The 13,845-nt window shown below is 40.8% G+C and overlaps 1 protein-coding gene across 1 annotated transcript in view; it reads left to right on the forward strand.

Moving 5' to 3' along the window:
• MFSD14A (major facilitator superfamily domain containing 14A) overlaps positions 1–13,245 on the forward strand; it is a 13,649-nt gene extending 404 nt beyond the window's left edge. Inside the window, exons 2-12 of the mRNA XM_051803561.1 lie at positions 4,914–5,009; positions 6,090–6,152; positions 6,774–6,901; positions 7,936–8,050; positions 8,528–8,746; positions 9,040–9,153; positions 9,625–9,696; positions 10,178–10,290; positions 10,452–10,549; positions 11,126–11,289; positions 11,910–13,245. Of these exons, the coding sequence (XP_051659521.1) occupies positions 4,914–5,009; positions 6,090–6,152; positions 6,774–6,901; positions 7,936–8,050; positions 8,528–8,746; positions 9,040–9,153; positions 9,625–9,696; positions 10,178–10,290; positions 10,452–10,549; positions 11,126–11,289; positions 11,910–12,116 (1,389 nt within the window). The 3' untranslated portion in view covers positions 12,117–13,245. The remainder of the gene's footprint in view (positions 1–4,913; positions 5,010–6,089; positions 6,153–6,773; positions 6,902–7,935; positions 8,051–8,527; positions 8,747–9,039; positions 9,154–9,624; positions 9,697–10,177; positions 10,291–10,451; positions 10,550–11,125; positions 11,290–11,909) is intronic.
• Positions 13,246–13,845: the final 600 nt, after the last annotated feature.

Below are 13,845 nucleotides of genomic sequence, written 5' to 3' on the forward strand. Positions count from 1 at the left end.
GCCGCGATTCGGAGCGGGGCCGCGCAAGGCGGGGGTGCCGCCGGCACGGACCGCCGTGATCGCCGTGTTCGTGGGCTGGGACAGAATGGGCCAGCGAGGGGGACACGCTCCAGCACCTGAGAAGTCCCGCAAAGGGCGCCTGGAAGAAGGATTTTGCAGTTCCTCACACTGTCTTGCTTCCTCTTGAATACATAAATTTTAAAAGGAAGGGAAGTTATTAAGTGGTTTTGGCTGTTGGAGCTTGGGGTTTGTTTGTTTTTGTGTTTTGTTTGTTTGTTTGTTTTTAAATTGATGAGTGCCATGACTTGCAGTGTATCATTGCCCCTGGATTTTTTCCACTGTGTAGCATTATGCAGCTTCCGTGTGCTCTCTTCTAAATACAGCGTCATTATTTCACATAAGAGACATCTTGACAGACGAAGTTGCTGGTAGCCCTTCAGTTTGTCTTTTTGGAACAACAGTGGAGGGAAGGGGGGTTTCAGAGTCATCATACTTGTTCCTCGAAGTGGTGGCCATCTGTCTGGTTTACTTCAGTGTTAAGAAGCAAAACTAATTCCAGTGATGGCTGTTGGTGTTCTCCAGGACATGTTTTCCCTTTCTTTGTGAAGATAGAAATGAATGAGATTACCTTGTACAAATGTTAAATGCAAGTATTTTAGTATGAGTAGTAGAAGCAGAGTAAATGCTGTTACTCAGGGAACATAGTGCTTCATCATTTCTCTCTGGGGTAATCATTGGTTAAGATTGTTTCCAAGTGCCCTTTACCTCTCAACTTTAACTTTCTTTTGCTAAGAGAGGAGAAAGGATGTTACATTACTGCATTCAGTAATATTTGTAGTGCAGCATTGGGTGGCTCCCACCGGTTCCAAAAGTAGAATGCAAGCTTGCATGAGTTCTGTATGATTTTCAGTTTATTAAAACAGTGGAAACATGGGCCATAAACATTAGATGAAAGTATGTAGATTGTTGGTAGGTAAGAAATTTCAGCTTGTGATACTTTCTACTTTCAAATAAATGTTCTGGAATTTATTTGTTTTATATAAATTTTTAAAGTTAAGAGGTCTGGTATAGTGGAGTATTCTTTATAATGACAGCAAAAACTTTATGCATGGATTTCTTTTTTTAATGTTTGCTGTTAGTTAGCCTTCAGTGCTCTGTCCTCAGCTCCTTTGTTACCCAGCACATTGTGTGACACTGTGGGAAACAGGTACATGAAAATGGCCCCCATGTCCTGAATGTCTCCCACTGGCAAACCAGTAATTAATCAAGTATCTTCATGTACAGTTTCCAGACTGATTGGTTTATTTTGAAACTATTTGACATCAAAGAAAACTGTATGAGCCAGCAAGAATATACAGCTGGTTAATGAGGCAGTGGCACAGGCAAAAAGAGTTTCTGATGGGGAACCTCAGTCAAACCTAATGTAATTGTCACTGGTTCTGATGTGGACAGGAAAAAAAACAAGCAAAAAGGAAACCCACCCATTGTTTCTGCAAAGCCTCTCCTCCCACCACAGTTTGTGCTGGGTGGCCTTGACAAGGCAGTGGGTGGTGCAGGAGGTTGGGTGCATGGCAGTATTTTTGGGTTGTTCTCTTTGCAGCTTTAGTAGCTGTATCACAGAAAAAATGTGTTATGGTATGTGTACTCACACACTTGAGATTTCAGTAAAGGAGAGGCAGTAACACCAGTGAAGTGGCTTCATAGAACGATGAACGGTTTGGTTGGAAGAGACCGTAAAGATCATCTTGTTCCAACCCCCCTGCCATGTAGTGGAATCTTCCAGTACATCAGGTTGCTCAAAATCCCATCCAACTTAGCTGTAAACACTTCCAGGGATAGGGCATCTACAACTTCTGTTTCAACCCTTTTTTTCCCCAATAATTTTAATTTTAATTTTGCCTTCCTTCGTGACCACCTAGTATTTGTCTTATGTAAGATGATGCATTTTTGAAGCAGTCATGCAATGACTTTATTTGTGTACTTTATTTGGTGCCTTTTTCAGCACAGGAGCAGCAGCTGTGATCATATACCTGATGTCTTTGTTGCTTTGATAGTTATTCTGTTGTTGTTAGATGTGTGTTCTTGGGCTTGCCTGGCATGTACACTTTTTATCACTGACATGGCTGACAGTACAGAGTGTTTGGTTAAAGACATCTTCTCTCTAACCAGGAAAAAGGGCATTCCTAGAGCACTGTTTTGTGCCACAGACTTAGCCGGATGTAAATACACTCTGCTCTGGGTGCCTGGTTGCAGAGAAGGGTTGCTGTTACTCTGACTGAACATCTTGGTTCCAACTTGTTCACACTAGGACTCCATATCTTTTATCTCCAGGTGTAAGGCCACCTGATTTGGTTGCACTTGGGTCATTACATTGCACGTTAGCCCATTTATAAAGCACAGGGGTCAGGTTGGTGGAGTAGGACAGGGCTGAACACCCAGTGCCTGCACTGTACATGTTGGGGTAGGAGGGTGCATCAGACTGGTGCTGAAATCTTGTGAACTGAATACACACGAAGTATCTTAATGCACTGCAATTTATATGCTTATTTATCTCCTTCCCTTTCTCTTTCACCTCAGGAGTATTTTTACCACTTTATAGTTGCAACCACCTTTAAAAATGGCTATGGGGGGATGATCTAAATGTCACTAAACTACCTTTTTTTTTAATAGTACCTGTGGCAAGAGACCACTAGCAATAAGAAAGCAAAGCAGTTTAACCCTAGTGATTTAAATGTCACTTCTGTTTGTTTCTGCCGGTGTGTAGGAAACATCTGTTGCTGTTGCTTACAGCTGGATGACATGGCAGAGGGCAGCAGTCACCTGCCTGTGTGTCTCTAAAGTCCCAGTGTGGCTCAGCTGTGCAGAACAGCCCCGGTTTCGTTCTGCTGTTTCGGTCTGTGCGTGTGGTCTGTGAGGAGCTGCCCAGAGCGGGATGAGGCAGCACGGGGACAGATGGCCCATGAGCTCGTGTTTGCTGTGAATAGAGGTGCTCTTGACCCCTGTGCTTGGAGGGATGGGGATGGTTTGTGACACCCACCTCGCCATCTGTCATACCTTGGGGGAGTCACGAGCCAGTAATGTGACAGGAATCCAGGGGCTATGGGAATCAACCTGATTTTCTGATTTTGTGACATCAAGCCAAACGGGTAACGATGATACTTACAGTTTGTGCAGAGCTGGATAAATTTTTAACCCAAAGCTAAAATAAGGACTGTGGGTGGAAAGGGAAAGGAACTGTGGGAAGAGAAGATAATTATAGCCACTTTCTGTACCTAAAAAGACTGTTAATGTACCTCCTTAGGAGTGTAGGATGAAGAAACAGCAGGAATATCTATGGTATGTCTGTATTTACTGAAGAGGGCTTCGGAAAGAAAAATAGCACAATTCTGTGGTACTTTTGTAACTCACCTTTTACATATTGATATGGTTACTTTTAAAAATTGTGATCTTTTTTAGCAAGAGGGATGAGTAGCCAGTGAGGTTTTCTGTATTTATTTCCTATGTTTCTTCAATAAGCTTTTTTTTTCTATATTGGAAATACTGGAATCTGGAAAGAAAAGCTAGGTATGGCTTGCATAAATCTCGTCATAAAAGAAAGACTCTAATATTACAGAACTGCAACTTGGAATTGTGTAGTATTTGAGGCTGGAAGGCACCTCTGAACATCTGATCCAGCTACCCCACTGTCTTAACCCAGACAGTGTCAGCTGGAGCAGTTTGCTCAGGGCTGTGTCTGGTGAGGTTTGAGGGATGGAGGCTCCACACTTCACTGAGCAGCCTGTTTCAGGGGGTCCTTGTTCAAGGTTTAAGTAGAATTTCTTGTATTTCACTGCGTGCCTCTGGTCCTGTTACTGACACCTCTGAGAAGTTTCTGGCTCTTGTCTTTGCTCCCTCCCATCAGCAACTTACACACATTGATAAGATCCCAGCGAGCCTTCTTGGGAAGCAGCCGAGGTCTTTAGGCTGTGTGTGCTCAGTGTAATGTCAGGTCTGATCACATCAGTACCACTCGTAGTAACTTACCTACAAGCTGGGAGAGTACATGTTAAGGCAGCACTTCTGAGTTTAAAGAATGCATATGAGATTTCTGGTGAGTTATTCATAGTGCCTTCATATGAAAATAATTAGTGAACCATATCCTTAATTTGCAAATGTTGCAGTGTGGCATGTTGTTTGACAGCATTTAGAGGCTACAAGATGAGCAGGTTGTCCCACCCATGCTCCTTTTGTTCTTCTCAAAAGCTACTTCTGATTCTACTAAATCACTGAAGAATTTGAAGTTCCTTATGTCAAATCTTTCATCTGTATCTCTTCCTGCATTTGAACGCCCTGTAATTCACAGGCCTGCACTCAGTATTTGGGAAGCGATCAGTGCTGTTCCTGAGATTTGCTTCTGGTGTTTGTTATTTTGGTTTCTTTCCCGATTTAGAGCTATCAAAGTTTTGTAGCAGTGATGCCTTTTAGTAACAGAAGTGCTGTAGAGCTGTTTGATAGACCAGGTAGTTAGATTTTGGGATAGCTGAGTGTAAACACAACCATGTTTTGGAATCATGAAAACTTGATTCCATGTGGCATTGTGTAAACTTCAGCAATTATCTCAAGTAAAATAAAATGATCTTCTAAAGAAGAGTCTGTTTTCCCTGTAGCATCCTTGTTTACCAGACTGGCAGTGTAAGTGGTTAATATTTAGAGATGGCAGTGAAGGATTCTGCATAGTAAAATTAAGACACTTCAGGACATTATCACTAAAGGGTTAAAAAAAGGAATTTCACCAGTTAGCTGGGGTAACTGTATTCCAAAGGTTTGAGTCCTGTTTAATTGTTAATCCTTCTGTTTTTAATGTTCAAATGCATTTCTCACTACTCTGATAGATGGTTAGATGTTTTTATCACCTGTCTTTTCTCTTGTTTTAGCCTCAAGGAATAGGCTCACCTAGTGTCTACCATGCCGTTATTGTAATCTTCTTGGAGTTTTTTGCTTGGGGACTCCTGACAGCTCCCACTCTGGTGGTAAGTGATTCTCTGGAGCTTTTTCTCGCTGTACAGGACATGGGGCAATTACTGCAAAGGCACTTGGCATCTTCTGAATTAAGTGAAAATTACATATCATTGACCTGCTCTGTTGTGGAAGTAAAAAGTTCTGTATTTTTAGATGGTATCAAAAATTTCAAATTCTTTCATTAAAGCAGAGTAATGGTGTAGCATAGCTGTTTACGTGCAAGTCTGCTAACACTCAAGCTTACATGTAAGTATTTTCTGATTGAAATCAATAAGACAGCAATGCAATTATCTTTCCTTTCAAATTGCCACAAGAAGTTGGCACATTACAAATATAAAGACAAAAATACTTCAAATTTGGTAACATTATGCAAGCATGTGTATGTGTGTAGGTAGGGAGATCTTTGCTGACCTGGCTGTGTTTTAAACAGAAGCTTCAGAGCACAGACCCTGTTACACCAGTCAGAGCTTCCCTGTGATTAGTGAGACAGTCATACCAACGTGTTTGTACCAAATTGTTTTGTCATGTAGTTGGTTGCTTTTAATTTGGATTTAATCTGTGTGTGACACATGCTGACAAATTAAAAGGAATGAAGGCTTAAAAATCTTCAGGCAGGCTCCACCTAAAATGCAGTCTTGGTGCAGCTCTGAAAGCTGATGTTAACCATGAACAGTGTCCTGGGTATAGACGGCACATTGGTTACTGAAGGGAGTCCCTCTCACTGACACCAGTCACACTGAGAGACCTGCATTTCTGGGCTCTCCTCACCGAGCTGGGAGGCACTTCAGAATGTGAGGTGATGTCTCCTCCCTCTCTCCCCAGTTCCCAACAGATGGCACAGTAACATGTGGAAAGTCTGGTCTGAGATGATTTTCTAAGTTCTCTGTGGTCTATTTAGATTTCAGACATTGAAGTCCCAAATTACCTTCCATGCAAATTAGAGATGAAATACATTATTTGTGGTTTGTCTTTTTCTTCCTCTGTATTCTGTGAAAATAAAAAAGTACTGTGCATCATAAAGTTGGATGTATCATGAGCAATATTTGTAGCTACTATTGTGTAAATGACAAGTGTTCATATTTCTTCTCCAGGTTTTGCATGAAACCTTCCCAAAACATACATTTCTAATGAATGGTCTAATTCAAGGAGTAAAGGTAAGCTGACAGAAGTTAATCACAAGTACAGTTTAAAGTGAATGGTGGGAGGAATATAGAAATGAATGCCAATTGGGTGAAACATTCAAGAGGTTTTTCAATATGGCTTTTGCAGTATAACTAAAACAGGGGAGTAAATTACTTGTAAAAAGGCAAATATGTGCGTCACTTCACTTCTAGTAAGGTATTGCTTGGTCTGTATCTACTGTTTGGGTTCAGCAAATAAAAAAGGTAGTGGACTAATCCCAGATGATGCATATGGTGGTAAAAGTTGATAATTTCTTACTTGGAGCTTGTTGCTCCAGTAAGGTATTTTCAATTACTTAGGTTTATGTGAATTCTAAATAGGTAAGATTATAAAACACAGTTATTAAAACTGCTAGTATGACTGGACGATCTGTGTTTTGAATTTTGTGTAGTTCTGGGGTAACAGATCTCAAATTTTATGTAACCAGACATGGGATAGAAGATCAGGGATGCTTGGTCACACTGCCTTTGATGCATTGCACTGTACTCATTGACTTGAATCAAAATAGAGCCCAGGCTGCTCTCAGATGTGGTGTGGTCAGCTATCACTATTCTAACCACTCAGTTCTAACTTAAAATGTTTTGTTCATTTAGGGCTTATTGTCGTTTCTCAGTGCCCCACTCATAGGTGCCCTGTCTGATGTGTGGGGACGAAAGTCCTTCCTGCTGCTAACAGTGTTTTTCACCTGTGCACCAATACCACTAATGAAGATCAGCCCATGGTTAGTAAATTCTTTCACAGTAGGTTGGCTCTTTCTTGTTAAGGTTGCATCTAATGCATATGTTTGTAGCATTGTCGATAAATGTTATTTATGGTTCATGGGAGGTTGAGGCTTTTGTATTACTTCCATGCAAAGTTGGGGGAACAGTAAAACTGAAGCAGCTGCCATGAGGCCAAACACCTTGGTAAGAATTTTAGCAGCTGCTGGCTTTGATCTGTGTGCTGTAAGCCCTAGTCCTGCTCCAGCACATGTGCAAACACTGGGAGAACGCTCTCCAGTAAACTGGGCAGGTCTGTAGTGTGGTCACAGTACTCAAATAATAACCGGCTGTGTGGAAATTAGAACCTGACCTAATGTGGGTGTGAAGTAACCATTTGTGACATAAAATGTTGCTGCAGTTTTACACTTTTATTTCTCAAATTCTAAAATCCACCACCTTTCATGCTGTGTGCAAGTTAGTAACCTCCTAACTGGCTGGAACCTCCCCCAGGCGGGCATGAACTGAGGATGTGGCAGCAGCAGCACAGCCTGCACTGACGTGGGGCAGCACCAGCTGTTCAGGGAGCTCTGTCAGCCTTTCCCACTTTCTCCCTGGTCACACAGGTTGTTCATCCCTCTTTGGAAGAAGCTTGTTTCTAAGTGTAGATTAAGGTTTCAAATGCCAAGTGCTAGTGTCTGTAGCATAAAGATATGGCTAATGTTGAGGCCTTTCCATGACCAGATTCTCAAAATACTGAAGTTCCTAATTCATTTTGTGTCATAGATCAGTTGAATTTGTTAGTTGAACACCTCATTTCCCAGTAGTACTTAATCACAGCAGCACTTTGTAGGTGTTATAAAAGCACTCTGTTTGTACTCGGTACACTGAGGAGTTACACAACTCTGTCGAGACACATTCACATTAGCTTTATCCAAGATTATCTCAATAAATTGTCAGGATAAGTTGGACAGGGTGATTTACTGTTGAACTGCACTTGGATTGAATAGACTTTCTGTTTCTATTTAGCTGTTCTAATTTTTTTATCATGTTTTAGGTGGTATTTTGCTGTTATCTCCGTGTCTGGAGTTTTTGCAGTGACATTTTCTGTAGTTTTTGCATATGTAGCAGACATAACCCAAGAACATGAGAGAAGCATGGCCTATGGTTTGGTAGGTATTATTTTGGCTCTTTTCCTGTGTTATGCAGTACTAAACCCTTCAGTCTGTAGTGCTTTACAAAGCTGCCTGTTTGTTTCTTCTGTGGCAAGTTGGTTTTAGTTTGGAGTCAGGTTTTTCCATTTAATTGTTCCTGTCATCCAGTCTTGTATATTTGGAATATTTTGCTTCTAAATTAAAATACAGCTCATTTCTTCCCAGAGATATCGGCAGACTCCAGAGTTAATTAAACCCAGTTATGTCAGTACATGCAAGAGTGCTGTGAGCCTCACATTGCTGTCCAGTTATCAGAAAAGGGTTTTCTTGAAAAACTGTGATTTTCTGAAACACAGAGCTGCTACCACATAGGCACAGTAAAAAGGCTACTTTTAATTGCTGCCTGATTAAAATGATCAGGCTTCTGAGGAGGTGTGGGTAATAACACTGCTGACTTGTGTCACTGAAAGTCTTACCAGCTGTGCTTTGTTCCAGGTTTCAGCAACTTTTGCAGCAAGTTTAGTCACCAGCCCTGCTATCGGTGCCTACCTTGGTCGAGTGTACGGAGACAGCCTGGTTGTGGTCCTGGCTACAGCAATAGCCTTGTTGGACATTTGTTTCATCCTTGTTGCTGTACCAGAATCGCTGCCAGAGAAGATGAGGCCAGCATCCTGGGGAGCACCCATTTCGTGGGAGCAGGCTGACCCTTTTGCAGTAAGCTACTTAAATAGGGAATATTTTGTTATTTGTAGATGTTGAGCTTCAGAGACAGGGAAGAGGCTGAATTTACTGTGTTTCAAACCTAAAAACAAAGCCTTTCTTTTTTAAATTTGACGTTGTTTTACTGTTAATACTTTTGCCAGCAATCTTGCTAAACGTGCAGGGAATGCTCTGGTGGTACCAAATAACAGCTTCATTGTCGGGCTTTTCAGATCCCAGCTAGGGACGATTTCTGAAAAAGGAGATGGAATGTTTTGTAATGTTTTATACTTTTTCCTTCTCCACAGTCACTGAAGAAAGTTGGCCAGGACTCCATTGTGCTGCTAATCTGCATAACAGTCTTTCTTTCCTACCTCCCAGAGGCAGGTCAATATTCCAGCTTCTTCCTATACCTCAGACAGGTAATGTAACATTTTGGTATGGATTTGAACAAAAGTAAATACACAGGATTTAGGAAAGTTTTCAGAATTGCTGAGTTAGTATGGAAGGTGTAGATAACTAGTATAATTTAAAAGTTTCCAGCAGCTGATTTAAGTCCTCTTGCTGTTCTGTTTTTCTCTCTTTAAAGAAAGACATGAACTATAAAACAATTTATTGTATTTTGTAGTTATTTGCATTATTCTTGGACTACAAGGTTCAGTGTGTTAAAACTGGTTTTATTTTTTGAGAGAACTGTTTAAATTTATGCTCCTTTATTTTTGTCTACTTGCTCTATTTAATAAAAAAATTCCAAACCCCATGACTTAGATTTTCTAAGTTAAGGAGGAGCTGAGTAATACTGGTCTTCTACTGTTGTGTGTTTCCTCACTGTGTTTGTGACATCCTGATACATGGTTTATGGTTAATAATCAAATTGCCTTTTTTTAATATAGATAATGGGATTTTCATCTGAAAGTGTTGCAGCGTTTATAGCAGTCCTTGGGATTCTTTCCATTATTGCACAGGTCAGTTATTGCTCTGTGTGTCATTGATCTGCTAAGTTCAAAAGAATGAAGGACTGTGAAGAACTTTGAAAACACTGTGGTTCCATAACTGTCACGCACCTTTTCTATTGCTGTTTTTTTCCAAACTCTAACTATCGATTAACACTCTATAACAGATCAAAAAGTACTTGACAACCAGGGTTTGGCTCATTAATATCTGATATGTGTTGTGTTGGGAAAACTAAATCTTTTGTGCATCAAAGAAGGGGTGATGGTTTGGTTATATTACTTGCTAAATAATTGCTATTTTTTGGGTAGAGGCAACTACTGCTTCTGGAGAATTTTACTTTAAAACATTTATTTGCATATATTTGTCATTGAGAATAAAATGTTTTCAGGGGTTTTGTTGCGTTTTTAATTAATTAACTCATCAACTCATCTGTGTTTAACATTTAGAATGTTATTTTTCTGATTTTATTTTTTTCACTTTTTCCCCTGTTAGACAATAGTTTTGAGCTTACTTATGCGGTCCATTGGAAATAAAAACACCATCCTACTGGGCCTAGGATTTCAAATACTGCAGCTTGCGTGGTACGGCTTTGGATCAGAACCATGGTAAGTACATTGCATCTCAGTCTCTGAATGGTGCAGTATTTGCATTTTACCCGTTATCCAAGGGAGACAGCCACGTGTGTGTGAGGTATATCCAGCATTTCTGTGCTCCCAGCACAGAGCTCCAGCCCCGCCAGGCAGTGATCCCAGTGTGTGTTTTGCAGGATGATGTGGGCAGCCGGTGCCGTGGCAGCCATGTCCAGCATTACTTTCCCAGCTGTCAGTGCCCTCGTTTCACGGACTGCTGATGCCGACCAGCAGGGTAGGTTTTGTCCTGGATCTTGGAATTCTAGTCACAGAATACTGTGCGGACAGACACGCTGGGGTCTCGTCATGCTGCTCGTTGGGCAGCCTCAGCTGGCAGACCAGCCCAGACTCCTGAGCACAAGGCACCACGTGTTAAATCCACCTGGCTTGGAGGTGCAGAGTGTGTGTATCACGTACTTGTGGCACAGAGGGAAAACCTTCATCGGGTCCCAGCAGTAGCAAAATATTCAGCAGACTTAATGCACTGTTCCTTTTCCTCACTGTTGCATGCAGTGCTTTCTCTCCCCTGTGACAGCAGGGATATTGCCTATCTCCTGGCCTCTGAATGAGCTCAGCATGGCAAGTACTGCTGTGTGCTAGAGGCAGATGGAAAAACCACTTGAGTGTACCATAATGACAAGCTTTTTGCACCCCTTGTTTATTGCTACACATAGTGCAACAGCATTTAGAGCTTTCCTGCTTGCATCAGTTTGAAGGTGAAGTGAATAAAGTCTTACTGATTCATCAGAAATTGTTAATTATATATGTATAAATACAGGTAAATGAGAACAGGGTATTCTGCTTTTCCCAGGTGTTGTTCAAGGGATGATAACAGGCATTCGAGGACTGTGTAATGGTTTGGGACCAGCACTTTATGGTTTTATATTCTATATATTTCACGTTGAATTGAATGAACTGCCCATGCCTGAATCACCATCAGGAGGTAGTGTGGTTGCACAATACCATTTACAACAGGTATGTTTCTTTTTTTACTTACTGCTTCCAAAAAAAAGGAAGGGATCATGTGCCCATCAGTTCTTGAGTTTGATGCTGTGTGACGTTTAGTTACACTTAACTGTAAGAGAAGGGTGTAGAAAGACGTTCTCGAGTCCATCTTGGGCAGGGTTGTTGGTCTGTTTGTTTAACAGATGTATTGGTTTAGTTTAATTTTCCAGTAGATACAGCTGATAGTCATAGACAGCTGTGACCCTTGTGAGCAGAATACCTAGAGGGAAGGATGGACTGATACCAACAGTGTACCACTGGTGCATGTTTTGGTTTTGTTGTCCTTTAACCAAGCTCTCTATTTTTTTTTTTAGTTTCTAATAGATACTAATTTGTTTAGGAAACTCAGCAGGAAGAACTTGCCCTAGCAAAGGACGTTGGCAGGCATTAATAAGAATCATGTGCTCCCATGTCCTAAATCTTAGGATGTAACATTGTTTCCACATTTTTTGTAAAAGACTCCACTGTACTGACTAGTGTATCCAGAAACAACTCTTCCCACTCCAGAAATTGGGATAATTAGCAATTGTAGTCTGTTAACGTGCGTTTAAGGGCTCATTAACATGTTGTGGTGTTAATGTTGTTTTCAGAATTCCATCATTCCTGGACCCCCATTCTTATTTGGAGCGTGCTCTGTGCTGTTGGCACTACTTGTTGCCTTGTTTATTCCTGAACACACAAACCTAAACCTCCGATCCAGCAACTGGAAGAAACACTGTGGCAGCCATGGCCATCCCCACAGCCCACAAGCTCCTGGTGAAGCTAAAGAACCATTACTGCAAGATACAAATGTATGACAAAAATCCAGGAAGACCTTTTGGACTCTTTTCATCAGCAGTTTGGGATACACATTCCAATTCCATCAAAATGTAATTTCTTAAGGTAATCTTAAGAAGTATCTTTCTGCATGAAATCTGTAGGAATTAAAACAGGAGCTTTCTCCAAAGATGTTGCCATTGAACTAAAAACTTACTTGCTTTTATAAACAAACTGTTACATACTCGTCTCTTGCCATGAAATACTGTTACTGCTAAACTTAACTTTACATTCTAGTTCAGAGACAAAAAGTAGAGTCCAGGCATGAGCATGTGTCCTTCTGTTTCCTTACGGTGGTGAGCTTTAATTCTAGTCACGCTACGTCTCAATGAGACATACTGGCATCTGTGTGGACCCATTCGTTTTAAAATCTTGGGTCAGTTGATTCAAAGCCTTAATGTAAATGTACTCAAGTAGGAAGAAGGTAAATTGGTATCATTTCTTTTTAAAGTCACATGGCAGGTTTTTTTAAGTTTGTACTAATACAAAAATCACATGAGCACGCTTGCTGAACAGTAAAAGTTATTTTTTATGTAAGTGCATTTACTCTTTCTATTTTTGAATAAACGGTAGTGTCAAACACTTGTTTAAATAGTAAGTGGGTGTTTTGAGCCTACAAATTTTAATATTGGCTCTAAAACTCTACTTTCCTACGCACCGTTTATTATACCACTATATTTCTGATGTTTGCGTAATCATAAGGACCTCAAAACTTGAAAACACAGACTGAACTATAAGCTGATAGCCTTGAATCTGTCCGTGTGCTATATAGTGGCCTTTGAGGACTGTCACAATAACCCTTTTGCATTACAGAGCTAAAGTTTTAGTCCTAAATTTTCAGGACCCTTAGTACAGAAGAGAGCTTTATATACAATTACTGATGTGAATTTCTCTAAAAGTGTATATTTTTGTGTCCAGTTGTATTATTTAAGTGTTCCTTTGTATAAATTTGTGTATAAAGTATTGTATAGGTTTAAAATGTTTTCATCTTGTGGTTATTGCTTAATGCTTTTTTACCTTTGAACATTCACCATGGTTGACCAAGAGCAGGAAAAAAATATGTAAATATACTGTTAATAAAGTTGAATATTTTAATGAATTTTTAAATAATTGTTAACGTCTCTTAAAACCTTAATTGAAGTGCTGTAGTGCATGTGTGTTACACTTCAGGAGATGAGCAAAGTCAGCTGGAGTTCAGGTGCAGCAGGTTTTATGTGTCACATAAAGCAGCCTTGGAATTATCCCTGCTGTCCAGCAGCACAGGCTGGCTGCAGCTAGCTCCTTGTTTCCTGGGGGATCGAAGGCAACAGGATGGCCATAGATCCAGGCTCCAAGAAACAGGTCAGTTAGTTACACACAGCCACCCTTTCCTGTGCTGCAGGGATCAGTCGGCCCTGGCCCACTATGCTTTTATTTTGTATTTGCTGTGAAGAGGCCTGGGAGATTGGAAAGCTGCCACCCTTTGATTGATAGCAGCTCATCTGTAGGTGGAGACAAACAGCAAATTCAGTCACTTACACCAACTGACCCTTAGAAATGGGGCTGTAAGCACAGGGTGGCTGCTGGGGGGGAATTTGTACAGGGGGCAGGGAAAGGAAAGTGCAGAACAAGGGAGAAATAAATAGTGCTGTTCTGGCACCTGCCTCATCTGGGAATTTCGGTACAATGGAGATGTTGGTTTAGTACTCTTAAAACATTACTAATGGGAGC

Source organism: Manacus candei, unplaced genomic scaffold (genome assembly GCF_025592945.1).
Source record: "Manacus candei isolate 608988 ecotype Guabito, Panama unplaced genomic scaffold, ASM2559294v1 h1tg000005l, whole genome shotgun sequence".
NCBI lineage: Eukaryota > Metazoa > Chordata > Aves > Passeriformes > Pipridae > Manacus > Manacus candei.